Source organism: Monoraphidium neglectum (genome assembly GCF_000611645.1).
Source record: "Monoraphidium neglectum strain SAG 48.87 unplaced genomic scaffold scaffold01438, whole genome shotgun sequence".
Lineage (NCBI taxonomy): Eukaryota > Viridiplantae > Chlorophyta > Chlorophyceae > Sphaeropleales > Selenastraceae > Monoraphidium > Monoraphidium neglectum.
The window spans coordinates 1-14153 of NW_014012190.1; the positions used below are offsets into that span (position 1 = coordinate 1).

General features: G+C 65.0%; 4 protein-coding genes across 4 annotated transcripts; 2 read left to right on the plus strand and 2 right to left on the minus strand.

Annotated features, from left to right (window-relative positions):
- Positions 1-225: 225 nt before the first annotated feature.
- On the plus strand, positions 226-1274 carry MNEG_7878 (hypothetical protein; the record flags this gene model as incomplete). The annotated part of the gene is made up of 3 exons (XM_014043646.1): positions 226-243; positions 466-594; positions 1164-1274. The coding sequence occupies 3 exons, from the start codon at positions 226-228 to the stop codon at positions 1272-1274; spliced, it is 258 nt and encodes an 85-aa protein (XP_013899100.1).
- A 1282-nt stretch (positions 1275-2556) lies between these two features.
- On the minus strand, positions 2557-6990 carry MNEG_7879 (hypothetical protein; the record flags this gene model as incomplete). The annotated part of the gene is made up of 10 exons (XM_014043647.1): positions 2557-2698; positions 3057-3175; positions 3528-3743; positions 4080-4149; positions 4533-4634; positions 4930-5076; positions 5450-5523; positions 5847-5872; positions 6417-6501; positions 6748-6990. The coding sequence occupies 10 exons, from the start codon at positions 6988-6990 to the stop codon at positions 2557-2559; spliced, it is 1224 nt and encodes a 407-aa protein (XP_013899101.1).
- A 1512-nt stretch (positions 6991-8502) lies between these two features.
- Positions 8503-9084, minus strand: MNEG_7880 (hypothetical protein; the record flags this gene model as incomplete). Its single annotated transcript, XM_014043648.1, has 2 exons — positions 8503-8566; positions 8822-9084. The coding sequence occupies 2 exons, from the start codon at positions 9082-9084 to the stop codon at positions 8503-8505; spliced, it is 327 nt and encodes a 108-aa protein (XP_013899102.1).
- A 3628-nt stretch (positions 9085-12712) lies between these two features.
- On the plus strand, positions 12713-12950 carry MNEG_7881 (hypothetical protein; the record flags this gene model as incomplete). The annotated part of the gene is made up of 1 exon (XM_014043649.1): positions 12713-12950. A coding segment is annotated over one exon (238 nt), but the record flags the coding sequence as incomplete, so codon positions are not given.
- Positions 12951-14153: the final 1203 nt, after the last annotated feature.

Genomic DNA, 14153 nt, shown 5'->3' on the forward strand with positions numbered 1-14153 from the left:
CCCCTGGCCGCCCACCGGCAGGCAGTCTATCCTGGACGTGTCTGGGGAGCTGCCGCAGGAAGCTATCCGGCAGCTGCTGGACGCCTGCCGGTCGGGCGTCTTTGACCGGGTGCAGCAGCAGGTGGGCGGGCTGAGGGCTTTTTTTGGTGCCAGCTCCAGCGCGGCCGAACGTGTCTGAGGTGAATTTTTTGTGTGTATTCGCATCCGAGCTCCAGGGGAGGCGCAATGCCAAAACGTAGCGGCGTGTGTTTGCACACCGGCCCAACATGTAGCTACACAACCGAATCATTGGACGCATCATAGCCCAGCAAAGCCTGCTTCCGCCGCCTGCTTGCGGCGGCCTCAGTGCGCCGAGGCAAACCTTGCGGCCCCCCGACCTCTCCAGTGGCTGCCCCAACGTCCCTTGCGCCCCTGGCCCACGCACGCCCACCCTCCCCCGCGCCCGCAACCTCGGCCCCACGACAGATCACTGACCTCATTGCGGAGGGCTACCCCGCGCAGCAGGTGCTGCTGCAGCTGCAGTCCGAGGTTCTGGCGGCCCCCTCGGACCCCGACGCCTCGGACAGCGCGATCCCGGCAAAGCCGCGCTCGCAGGTGGGCCTAGGCGGCTCGGATGCTTGGGGTACAGTCAGGAGACAACCAAACACGCACGCAACGCGTTGCACGCCCTTGGAGTCAGTTTTTGCATGCCGGCGTTTGCTGGACGCTGTTTGGGCACGCACTAAACCCCCATCTCAGTGATCACCATCACTGTTGTTTTTAGCTTTTGCAACACGGGCAGGCGCCGCATTCGCCCCCGCAGTTGGCGCCCCTCTTGCCCCCTTCTCATGGCCCCTCAACCCGCGGGGCACCCTGTGCCGCCCTCAATGCGCACAAACAAAAGTTGCACACTCGGGCCGCACATACACGCGCATGCTAACGCGTCAATGCGCACCGCCGCTCTGCCGCGCAAATCCCGCACACTCAGATCACAAGCACACCCTGCTACGCATACATGCACAAACTGATCCGACATACCCCTTTGCCGTACATAAACACCCACACACACACACACACACACACACACACACACACACACACTCAGATCACTCTATGATGCCCACACATCACGCGCAATCTGATCTCCCACGCACTCCTCCGCCGCCCAAACCCTCCCACCCCAGATCTGCGAGCTGCTGGCAGAGGCTGACAAGTGCCTGCAGGACGGCGCGGACGAGTTTTTGCAGCTGCTGCACGTCGGGGCGCAGACGCAGAAGGCCCTCGCGCGGGCCTAGACCGGCGCGCCAACACAAAGGACGTGGCGCCGGCCTAGACCGTCAGACGCTGCGGGCCCTGGCGCCGGTCTTGACAGGCAGACTCGGACCGGCCCTAGGCGGGCCTCGTGGCCACTCGGAGGTCCTCAAGCTTGGGGGCACTGGAGAGCACAAAAGATAGACTATAGTGGCCGCGGCCCCCGCCAGGTCCGGCTGGGCTGCTGCCACCGCCACCCCCGCGAGCGCTTGCCGTGCGGCCGGCCGGCCCCTGACAGCGTCACCCTGCGCTGCCGCGGGCGCTGTATAAACGCGGGCCCCGCAGGCCGGCTCTTGCTCGCCAACATTGGAAGCCCCCATGCCCCACAGCTGACCGCCAACATTGGCAGCCCCCTTGACCCTGTGTGCATTCCGCCCGTTGGCCCGAGCCCCCAGCTGCTCCACCCTCACATAATTCATCCGGCATGCATGCGTCTGACGTCCCAGGTTGAGCGCCAGCGGCGGCTGCCGGGGAGGCGTGCCGTTTTCCGGCTCGCTTCCGATCTTGGGCCGAGCTTTGCATTCCGGCCGCGCGCGCGCGCCAACTTGTGATGGCGAGTAACCAACAGTGCGAAAGGCGACACCCTCAGGCTGGTGCCAAGGGACGCTCTGCCGCAGTTTACACAGCTCCGCGGCTTCAAGGTGCCAACATTGGAGGGGCGCACGTCGAGGCGCCGGTGACTGTTTCGAACCTCGTTTGCAGCGTGGTGGTGTTGTTTCAGGGCCGAAGGTGGACAGGCCCGCGGTCGCCGCTGGGTGGTGTGGATTGCGGCAGGCAAGAGGCGCAAAGAGGCGCCGCGCAGGCCGACGACCGGTGCAGCTGGAAAAAAAGGAATGCTCAAGACTGACAGAGGGTGGTGCGGGCGGGGTTTCTTTTGCTGACGGGGCGGCGTCGCAGGGGGAGGTGGGGCGGGCCGCGCAAGCGCTGCGGAGAGCCCCATGTTGTGACAGACGGGGTGCGCCGTATACGCAGTTGGTGCCTGGTAGAGAGCACCGGGATTATGCAGTGCGGACGAAACAATCGCACGCTGAACACCGCCGCAAGGGGGCCCGCCGAAGCGCCAGGCGGCCGGCCCGGCGGCGCGGCCGCAGGGGCTGCGGCGGGCCTCCCCGGCTGGGGAGCCTGAGCCCAGGCCGCCTCGCGCCCGCTCGCCCTGCCTGAGCACGCCCCCGACTTCCAAGGCGCAGCGCGTGGACGGGAGAGGCCCACATCTCCAATCGATTGGAACCCAGGCCCTTCGAGCGTCAAGAAGAAAAAGAGGCCCCCTCACTCGTCGTTCCGCCCGCCCTGGATCCTGCGCAGCCGCCGCGCCCACTCGCTCTCCGCGTCGGGCACGCCGGCGCTGCCAGAGGCGCGGCCCTCCTCCTTGGCCACGGCGTTCCTGATGGCGTCAGCCTTAGCCTGGTTTCTGCTCGGGCGGTCGGGGGCGGTTGTTGGGTGGTTGGGGGCGGTTGAGGGTCTGAGCCGCGCAGGGCGGTCACGGGCGGTTGGGTCTGAGGGCTGCCAGGGGGGCGGCTGGGGGAAGGCTGGAGGCTGTTTGGGGGTGGTTGAAGGCGGCCGAAGATGGAATGAACTTGGTTTGTGCTTGGCAGCGGTGAGCGCCCTGTTCCCCTGCCACAGGTCAAGTGCAGCCGGCGTCAGGCCACCCTGCCGCGCCGCCTGAGGCAGGGGGCACGCGGAGGGCAGGGTGCAAGGCCGCAGCCGGCAACCGCAAGCAGAAGCGCCCGTTGCGGGACGGCCGGGGGCGCAAGGGCCGTGGGGCGCACCGCTTCTGCAGGGCTGAGGCGAGCTCGCTGCCGAAGGGCGCGGTGGATTGCCACGCGGGCGTCGGCACGCCCTTCTGCAGAGCGAGGTGGCGGCCGGCAGGCAGGCGATGCGTGTTGTTCTGTTAGGTGGGTGTCCGGAGGGGTGCTCAGAGGCCGGGCGGGACAGCTGGGGGTGCTGTGGGGTTGTCATGGATGCAATTTGAAGGCACGAGCGCGCGCGCGCGCGCGCCCAGCGGGGGCTGGCGAGCTGCCGCGTGCTTTTGGGCAGGGCAGCGCGGTTTTGCGAGGACCGGCCAAGCAGGCCTTGAGTGGGCGGCCCACCCCACCGCGACTGCCATTTGTCCCGGACGACCCTGCTGGCACTCGGGGTTTGAATCCCGCCTCAAATTGAGCACACACATACGATGCTGGCAGCTGGAGATGCAGCCCACGCAGCCAGCCCCCCGGCCGCCTCACCCCCGGCCGCCTCACCTCCGCCGCTTCCGCGTCCTCCCGTGCCTTCCTGGCAGCTTCCTTGATCGCCCGCTCCTCCTCCTGCTGCCGCCGCTTGAGCTTGGCAGCCAACTCCGGCGTCGCATCGGGCGGCGCCTCGTCGCGTGCGCTGCTGCGGCGGTAGGCGCTGGCGGCGACGGCGGCCGCCTCGTCCTCCTTTGCTTTGAGGGTGGTGTGGCGCTGCTGCAGGACACCCTGCGATTCCGAAAATCAGATTCGAAATTCAAACGGGGAGTGCGGGGGGTGCGATGAGAAGACGCGCCGAAAATTCATGAGGGCGGCCTCAGCCTGCCAATCCAGAACATCGGAACCCATTCGCAGGCGACCGCCATCCCCGCCACCCTGGGCCGCCCCCACCACCCCGGCCACACTGGGCACCCTAGGCCACCACTGCCATTCCTGCCACCTTGGCCAGACCCCGTGAACCCTGCCAATCTCGCCATCCCCTACCACCCTGGTCCACCCCCGTCAACCCTGCCTGTCTTGCCACCCCGGTGCTCCCCCGGGCCGCCCCGGGCCACCCCTGCCCACCGTGAGCTCCTCCCCAAAGGGCGACTTTAGCTCCGCCCTGAGCGCCTCCTCAGACTTCTCGACCTGGGCCCTGGGGGACGGGAAGTGGAAGAGGCACATGGCCATCGAAAAGGTCCAGTGCATCTAGAGCGCAGCGGGGCGATCTTGAAGGGGGAAGTGATGATAGACTCCAGTGTTGCGCAATCGAGCGACAGACGCATGATGCGTTCCGGAAGTTGACACACTGCCAGTGATGTCATGTTACGTCACGTGTGGACAGGGAACAGACAAGCCTGATCATATGGGTGCGGGCGCAGGCATGGAAAGCTAGCGGCCCAGGCGGGCGGCTGCTGCCTCCTGCACCACACAAGAAGGCAACTGCTCTGCAGCTGCCCGCCGACGCGAACGCAGTGGTCACTTCCGCCACCTCAGCGGCCCCGCCAAGCCCCAGCACAGGTGCGCAGCGCCGCTCACTTGCGCTTGAGGATGGTGGACGCCTCCTGCTGCCACTCTGTCGGCTCCCCGTCGTCCTTCTTCTTGCCGCCGGTCTTGAACTGGAAGACATCCGCGAGGTAACTGCCGGTCGGAGGTTTCAGAAAAGGGATGTTTCAGAAAAGAGTGGTACCCGGACGGGGGCTTGGAGAGGTGTGCGAAAGGAAGTTGAGGGCATGACGCTGCACAGCGGCAGCTGCAGGTGGCCAGAAGAGTGGATGACATGCCCCTCAGCACACACTGGATGCGACGGACCCGACCGTCATCAGAGGCCCGTCCGCGTTGCTGTCCTTTGGCGAATGCGCCCGCTTGCCCCTGAAACAGCAAGCCGGTGACCCCCAACCGCCGGCCCGGGCACGCGCAGGCGGCGCCCGCCCACCGCGCGTCCTTGCCCTCCACTTTGGAGTAGTTGATCTCGCGCGCCGCGCTGCTGGCGGTCGCGCGCAGGCCAGGGCCGCCGGTGGGCAGCTTGGGGATCACGGTGCCCGGGCCCAGCGCGGGCACGCCGCCAATCTTGCCCAAGATCCTGTACAAGAGGGGAGTGGTTTCGAGCGGTTTTATGCAGTTTTGATTCGAATTCAATCAAGTTCTATTGAAGGAATCCAATTGTAAATCAGGTGTCGAAGGCGCCCCATGTTACTGCTGCGCGCCGTCGCTGGGAGAGATGTGCCTCCGCGCCTTGCAAACCTCCAAGCGAAGAGCAAGGCGGCCGGGGCCGCTTGCAAGGCTTGCCAGTGTGCCCCAAAGGGCCCAGGCGTGGCGCGGCCGCCGTGGCGCGCGTTACGGGACGCGCCCGAAAACCAACAGGCAGGCGGACGGGGCCCCACAACCCGTCCACCACGACACGCGCCTGCGCCGAGCCGCCGCTCTGCGCCAAGCAGCGCCGCCCCCGCACGCACCTGGACCGCTTCTCCAATTTGAATTTGAGGAGCTCTGGGTGCACCGTCCGCGCCTTGTTCTCTGGAAGGTCCGCCTGAAGGCGGTTGGCAGTTGGCGGTCGGGGTGGTTGGCGTTTGGCGGTCGGGGTGGTTGGCGGTTGGCTGTCTGCGGTTGACAGCCACACCCTCGCATCGGCCGCGCGGGCGGCGGGCGGCGGCCGCGCTGCGGCAGCTGGGCACCGCTGCGCCGTTGTGCGGCGGCGCCGCGCGCCCTTTCATCGCTGGGGCGCTGCAGCCTGGGCTGGGCGCAAAGGGGCGTGCGTCCGCTGCTGCATGTCCCGCGCGTGCTTGCACACCCAGCCGCACACAGCCACGGCCCACGCCTGGGCCCTCGCACGCTCCAGCCGCCCCCTCGCACCTCCTCCAAAGTCTCGCCCTTCAGCTCTGATGCGGCGGGCAGGTGGGGCGGGCGCGAGCGGGTGCGAGCAGCGGTGAGCCGAGGGGTGGAGGGAGCATGGGGAGGAGAAACCAGCCGCCCGTGGCAACAGGCGGGGCCCACGCGGGCTGGCGCCCATGCGGCGGCCTGGCTGGTCTTCGGTGTGTGCACGGCCCTTGAGGGCTTTCGCGGCGGTGGTGGCAGCGGCGGCGCGACAAACGCTTGGCCCTCACTATAATGCAAGGCCCGCTGCCGCCAGCATCAAGCCTGCACACTACCCCGCCGCCTTCCCCCAGTGCGCCAACACCTCCCCCCCCACACACACACACACAAACACACGGGTCGAGCGTCCCACTGCGCTGCACTGGACAGCACCTCTGCGGCGGCGGTGGAGCCTCGCAACCCCCCCCTTCCACCCTGCTGTCCCTGCGTGCGGTGCTGCAGTGCCGCTGGCCCCCCTCAGCCCTTTCCATAGCCCCTGTAGCGCTCTCAGCTTGGGTATAGGGTAGAAGGACACACTTCCAGCCGGCAGGAGCCGCACCCCGCGCTCACCTGCGATCGCCAGCCGCTCAGCGAGCCGCCGCACAGAGTCGACGTATGAATCGGCGCGCTCCGCAAAATCTTCCCATTCTGCCAGCTGTCGTTTGGAGGCGGCGTGACGGAGTGGAGGGGGTGCATAAGATGGATCGGGCGTCCCCTGCGACGCACATGGGCACATGCCACCTGGCCCCAGGTCCGTAAATGGGCCATGCGCAAGCTGCGCGCCGCGCATGCGCCGTGCATGATGCAGTCGCGCCCATGCAAACGAGCCAGATTTGCAAGTTGAACGATCATGGCCCAAAAGCAGCTGCTCGATCGGCGGCGGCCGGCGCATGCAACGCACCTGGTTGGTGTGGAAGAAGGTCGCCTTCCGCGCCTCGTCCTGCACGGCCTCGATCCACGCCTCCCCCGCCTGCGCCTTCTTGCTGTCGATCACGTCCACGAACGCCTTGAGCTGCGCGGCGTAGCGCTCTGTCGCGCGCTGGGCGACGTAAAACGCCTCGCGGCACTCGTCCAGGGAGAGCGGCGGCGGTGAGGGCGGCGGCGCGCGCTCGGCGGGGGGCGCAGGCGCGTCCTCGCTTGCCATCCTGCTGCTTTTGATTTTGCGGGTCTGATTGATGCTGAAAAGGGAGCCTAGTTCGACCTAGGTCGAGGCGAGCCGGGGCAGGCCCGCGTGAGTGACCACCTCCCCTACAAGGGCGCAAGGTCTATTGGAAATTTCAGAATCAAAACTTGTACTCCAAAGAATGATCGGTGCGCTTCCACGCAACGGCCGGCGTCGAGCAGAGATGTCCCCTCTCAAGCCTGTACGGTAATGACCACAAATGACATGCAAGATAGTACTTGTTGTCGGGAGGTATACACGCAGCGCGATGCACCGCGCGCGCTCATCAGGGTGGCGACTCTGCGCGACACCACCAGGCTTCCCCAGAGTAGTAGGCCTGGACTGCCTCACGGGCCCCTGCAAGACCTCCTCATTGCGTTCGCGTATGCAGCACAAGCTGACCAGTATCTTGTCCAGACTCTATGCTTGGGCGGCCCGCACATCGGGCGTTTGGCAAGAGGTCAGTATGAGTGGCGATCTGCAGTGCCAGCAGCGGCAATTGTTGCGATACGGTACCAGCAGAGGCCCCCGCAGCTCCGCACTGATCGCGAATCTGCCGTTGGGCGCTGCCGAAACCACGCAAGGATATGTGACCACACCTGCATCAGTGTTCCCGCTCACCAAAGCCCCTTCGCTCACAACCTGTCGGCACGGCGCCTCGCTGCCAAGCTGTGCAAGTCATGTGCACACAAGGTGCAGGTCAGCACCTCTCCATATGACAGCGCAACTTGTTTGAGCAAGAAGGAGGTTGCAACTGGTTTGGCATGGCGGCCACTCGGGCAGGGGGAGAAAGGGAGCAGGCCCGAGGCAGGGGTGGCGATGAGGCAGAGGTGGCGACGAGGCAAGAGCCATGTATGAAATGCCATCCAGCTGCCAGAATGGCAGGGCCGTTGTTTTGGTCGGCTGCCCGCAGGGTGAGCAGACGGGGGGGGCACAGCAGGCACACCCACGCGTGTGCCCCGTGTCGGTGCGCGATCGACACGACAAAAGACTCCACGTTGGTTGACCAAGGAAACTCAGCAAGCTTGCCAAGCAGACAGCAGGCAACCAATCAGTATTGTGGGGAACCTTTTCTCAAGCAAGGTTGTTGAAGATGCGCCTATACCAGGCTTTGGTGTGAAGCATAATCCCAAAAGGTTCTTGTACCAAGCAATTGGTGGGTGAGAGGCGTGCAGCACAGCTGATACAAGCATGCCGCTAAGCGAATGCAGCTTAGTGCTCTGTTGTATCAGACTGGTGCCACACATGGCGGGGCTCAGCGCCAGTGTAGGAGGGATGACGGCCTTCTTCGCTGAGTGACAGTGTGGGCAAAACAGCCAAACCCGCAAAAACAAAAAGCATTCGTGGCGACTGGATTGAGGGCCAGCAGCTGCAGGCGCAGACGAGCGGCAACGAGCTGGCGCCTCGCTGCGCCCCTTGCGCACGAGTGGTGAAGGCGGCCTCGCTCACGTGGTGGCGGCAGCTGGTGCTTGGTGTACCCGAGATCAGACACATTCAGGTATGGGCGCCAGCGAGCACCGCGCGCACGTAGCCCTTCTTGCGCGCCGGGTGCCGCCTCCTGCGCGCACGCGCAGCAATCACAAGTCAAGAGATGAAAAGGTAGAGAAACCAGCTACAACCTGGCAGCAAGAGGGCAGGCGGCCTCTTGCTCCGATCCAGGCCTACGCCGTCTCCCAATGACCACCGCTGATGCCGGCGCCGCTGCCGTTGCCGCTGCCGGCCACTGTTGCTGTCAGCGCCGCCTCGCGTGTCAGCCCCTGCTTCCGCCACTGACGTTCCGGCTGGCCTGGCCGGGCCTATGAAGGGGACCGACCTTAGTTGCTGCTCCATCTTTTCCAGCCGCCCAGCCAGCTGCCGCAGCTCCGCCCGCAGGTCGGCATACTGCTGCCGCAGCTCGGCCTGCAGGTCGGCCTGCTGCTGCCGCGGCTCCGCCAGAAATCGAACGTGCTGGTGCTGCAGCTGGACTGCATGGACCCGCAGCTCGGCCTTCAGCTCAGCCAGCAGCTGCTGCTGCAGGTGGCGTATCGCCCACCAAAAGATGCGTGCGTACGCCGCAATAGCCACGGAAAACCACATGCCAGACACATTCTCTGCCGCGCGGGGGCGGCATCAGTTCGCGAGGCGTGCAACAGCATTGGTATAACGAAGGGCGCCCATAGCAGCGGCTGCGGCGAGAGACTTGCCGCAGCGTTCTTCCCCTCCTAGCACCCGCCCTGCAGGCCGCCTACACGGAGTTGCCCCCCAGGTAATGACACACTAAACATACGGTAATCCATCGTTGAGGCGCTCCGGGGAGCTTCGAGCGGACGTTGGAACTGGCGCTGACCAGGGGACACGTGCACCTTTATTGTAGTGGCACAAACCGTTGGTGGATAACTTTGATATTGAATTTGATACGGTAATCCACAGCCCCGTGCCGTGGTCGTTGGGTCCCTGCAGAATCAGCACTGCGGTGTGTACGTCAGGTTTGCTAATTGATCATGTTGCCGTAAGATTAGGTATGTTGTTATACAAGATCCCCGCGGTCACCCGCTCCTGGAGCCATCCAGCCTCATGGGGTGTGACTTTGCACCATCAACGTTGAGTAGAGTGGACCGGGCGCCGGGCACCCAGTACTGTATGCTTTCAGGACCGGCACCGGGGTCAGGGCACCCGCCCATTCCCCGGCTGCCCCACTGGTGTGGTGAAACTGGGGACCCCACGCTGGGCGTTTACGGACCCTGAAGTGACGCCCTTAGGCTGCCCTAACACTGTATGACTAGTGGGATTTTAGCGGCCACCGCTCGCCGTTCAAAGCAGGCGTGCACGTGCCTCACTTGTGTGTTGACCTCCTGCACCTCACTGGTGCCGCCTCTACAACAGAAACAGGCAAAGCTACTGCTTTGCAGGGATACCCCACATGCTTTGGGCACACAGCCGCATGCAACGTTTGCCGTGAGGGTGTCTACGGGGGTGAGCTCCTCCAGGCACGCACCACATGGGAACAGCGTGCGCCTCACTGCATGCATGCGACTTCGGTCATATATATTGAAGGCTTGGGTCAAGCACGCAATTAAGGCTGTCTCTGCACAACCTGAAATGCGGGCGCGTCTGCAAACAATTGGCCAGCCAGCGCCCTCGCGCTACGGCAGCTGCGCGCCGCCACTCGCAGCTTGCAGCACAGGTTTGGGGGAGGGGTGCACAGCGTTGGCCGCGGCGTGCTTCTGCCCTGCGCGGTCCAGTTGACGAGGCCGTGCGTCCAGTGCATTGGTGCTGTTGAGCATGAGGGTGCTGTTAAGCAGCATCGGCGAGGCAGCAAGCGCATGGCAACAGCGCGCAGGACTGGGCTGCACGCGAGCACATACAGGCGTACGCGCATATGACGGCGTGCAAACACTAAAATCATATGGCAGATTGTTGAAGCTTTGAAACATGGCCGGCCGCGCCCAAACACCCGAAAGACTCTAAAATCAGGAAAATCCTTGAACTTTCATTCACAGACGGGCGCGAGCTTCAGCACCTCTCAAGGGGCACATCCGATGTGCCCCTTGCTGAGTCCGCAGCTGCTGCTGCTGCTGCTGCTGCTGCTGCTGCTGCTGCTGCTGCTGCTGCTGCTGCTGCTGCTGCTGCTGCTGCTGCTGCAGCTGCCGCCGCCGCTGCTGCTGATGATGATGATGATGGAAGATTGACTAAAACTTATAGCTGCCTGCCCTGAGCCACACACAAACAGCTGTGAGCCTTCATCCACTTTAACATAAAACGCCTATGCGCATCAATTTACCCCACTTGAGCGGCCTGCAGGGCGGGTGCTGAAAGGGGGAAGATGCGGTGGAGAGTCTCTGGCCGCTGCTACACTTTTACACCGATGCTGCTGTGCGCCTCACAAAGTAATGTCACCCCCGCGCGGCAGGAGATGTGTCTCGCATGGGGTTTGCTATGGCGACGGCGGCGGCGTGTGCATTTACTGCATCTTGCGGGAGGTGCCGCATGCAGCAATAGCTGATGGCCGAGCTGCGTAAGCAGCTGGCCGGCCTGCAGGCCAAGGTGCGGCAGCAGGCTGAGCGCGCGGTTGGCAAAGCCAAGCCGCGCGAGGAGCAGCAGCGCAGGTCGGTCCCCCCGTCCACGGCGCCAGCCAGGCCGGCCGGAACGTCAGCGGACCAGGCGCTGACATGCAGGGCGGCGCTTGGGGCAGCGGCGCTGACTGCACAGCAACAGCGGCAGAGGCAGCAGCGACGGCAGCGGCGCCAGCACCAGCGGTGGTCGAGGGGAGAGGGCGTAGCCCTGAATCGGATCAGGAGGCCGCCTGCCCTCCTGCTGTCGGTCTGGTGCCCTCCTGCTGCCTGGTGCAGGTTGGAGCTCGCTGGTGGCTAGGATGGTTTATCTGCCTTTTCATCTCTTGACGTGTGGTTGCTGCACGTGCAGGCAGGAGGCGGTGCATGGCGCGCAAGAATGGTTACGTGCGCGCGGTGCCGCCGCCGGCTCCCATCTTTGAATGCATGTGATCTCGGGTACACCGAGCACCAGCTGCCGCCACCACATGAGCGAGGCCGCCGCCGCCACTGGTGCGCAAGAGGCGTAGCGAGGCCAGCTCGGCGCAGCACGTCTGCGCCTGCTCCTCAGCGAGCTGCTGGCTCTCAATCCAGCCACGCCACGAATTTTTCTTCTGTTGCACGGCGGGCTGTCCTGCCCACACTGTCGGTCGCTCAGCGACGAAGGCCATCATCCCCCGAAGGGCGTACAGTACAAGGCAATGGTGCAGGGGCGGGCCCCCACTGTGCCTGCCACGGCCCCAAGGTCGGCGGCCGGGGTGTGCCCACAAAACGGGCAGCCCCGCAGATGGATGCTTTTGTGACGGCACAACAATTGCGGTGTTGATCTTCAAGCGCCTCGCTTTCAGATGTCGGGTCACCTGGGGTTACGCCAATCAGGCAATCAGAGAGGCAGGGGTTCGAGTCACAGGTTCCGCGTGGGCTAGCAGCACAGGCCACACGCTCCGCATGCCCAGGGAACGGGAAAGGAGAGGGGACGCAAGGCGGATGCGCTGTCCTGCTAAGACCCGAGTGCTGGCAAACCGTGCAGGCTGCAGCCGTGCCAGGCATGCCGGGGGTTACCTGGATTTTCGAATGGCTTCAGCTGAGGCGCATCCGTGGAAAGGACGGCACGCTGGCAGCTTTGCAAACCTACAACACTTGGCTGCGGCCTCGTCCGCATGTGTCGTTTGTGCGTGCACCAATGCAAACCCCCTCTGGGAGGCGGTGGGGTTCCGCAGCATGAGGCGAAGTGCTGCGCTCAACGGGTATGCGACGGGCAAGCAGGGTGCTAAAACATCATTGGTATTGGCGCGATCGCTAGTCCTCAGCCAGGAGTCTGGGCCTCTTCGCTGGTGTCACTGCGGCTAGCTCGCGCGAACGCCCGTGGGGCGAAGAACGGGAAAACAGGCTACAGTCGCCCAAGGTGACACTGTTTGTTGCTGAGCGGTGCTTTCTACATTATATATTGGCTAGGCATTCGCTTACCGGGCTTGCTGATCGGGGCGCTCCCCACGGTTTGCCAGCCTTCGCGGTAGTGATATTTGCCAGGGACGAATCCCTTCATCTTCTTAGAGGTTTTGGATACCACACATCATAGCTCCGCCCATCTCGGCTCCAGGCGCTCCCCGTCACTCGGCCGCGGTCCCCCTGTTGCTGGGTTACACGCAGCTCGCGGCCTGGCACGCAAATAGGACATGAAGCGCGGGAACGGGTGCCGCTGCTTGGGCGGCGGCACCCTTCCCACGGGCACCGGGGCGGCAGCGTTGCTGTTGGTAGTGGTCGCGTGGTGCGGCGCCGCCTTGGCGCTGCCGCAGGGCCGCCAGCAGCAGCAGCTGTTCCCGAAGAACCTCGGGAAGGACTTACTGGCCGACGGCCTGAAGCCAGAGATTGGCGCGTCAGTCATGCTCCTGGGAAAATTTGACTGGGAGTTGGGTGAGTGCCCGGTGGCCTGCGTGGCTGCTGACTGCGGGTGGGGTCCTGGGGCCGGAAGGCCGGCGGAACAAGCCGCTCCTGTGGCCGCATCGACCCCCTGGCGCATGACACATCTTGTCAGGGGACTTGGTGCCACGCCTGCCCTTTTTGACCGATGCCCTCGCCCTTCTGCTCCCTGCGCCCGGCCGGGGAGCAGACAAAACCACGCCGGCGCCTTGGAGTCGGTGCCTCGATCAGACGTGGCGCGCGGCACAGCGGACGCTCAGCAGTCAGGTGCGCCAAGAATGAAAGCAGGAGGCTCTCCTCGTCTCCATCAGCACGCGCGACGCTGGCGCCGCCCGCTGTCGGCGGCACCCTGATAGGACCCTGCGTCCCCACGGCACCCTTTTGGGCCCAACAACCGCGCGCACCCGCGCCCGAGCGGGCCCTAACTTGGCAACCCTGCACCACACCGCACCTCACCAAAACGCTCGCACGCCCTCAAACACCCCAGTTGAACTATGTCCCGACACACCATTGGGTGCAGCCGCCCTTTGGCCGCGGCGCAAGCAACGGGGTCGGCAGCTACTGCCTGATGACTGGCTCCGCCGGCGTCAACACGTGTGTGCCCTGGACGGCGGCGCTCATCGACGAGTTCCGGCAGAGCATGGCGACATGCTTCGAGGCCGCGCTTACGATGGGGATCACAATCAACATCAGGGCGCACCTGGTGAGGGCCGACAGCCACCAACGATCCTCTCCAGGCGGGGAAAACCAGGGCGGGCGGTTCTGGCCCGGGTTGGCTACCTGTGGGAGCGCGGGCTAAAACCTGCGGCCGCAGGGCGATTCAGTGCAACAAGTCAGGCCGTGATGCGCGCTTCCACCCGCGCCCTGCGCCCGTTCCTCCCTGACACGGCCGCCCGCCGACCCCGCTGTGCGGCCCCCGCCGGCCGCGCGCGCTTGCCGCCTTTTTTTCTCCCCCAGGACGACTCGTCCCCGGACCGGGCGTGGCGCAACTCCCTGGACTTCCGGCCGGACGTGAAGTATGGTGACGGGGCCAACGCGTTCTCTTACAATGACATCATGCTGACGCCGATCGCGGACGCGCTGCGCATCGCGCTGGCAAACACCGTGGCGCAGCGCGCGTGGGTGGGGCGGCCGACAATCTACTTCTCTATGCAGGTGGGGGCGGCCGGCACGCCGGCGCTGCGCGCGGCGTGGGGG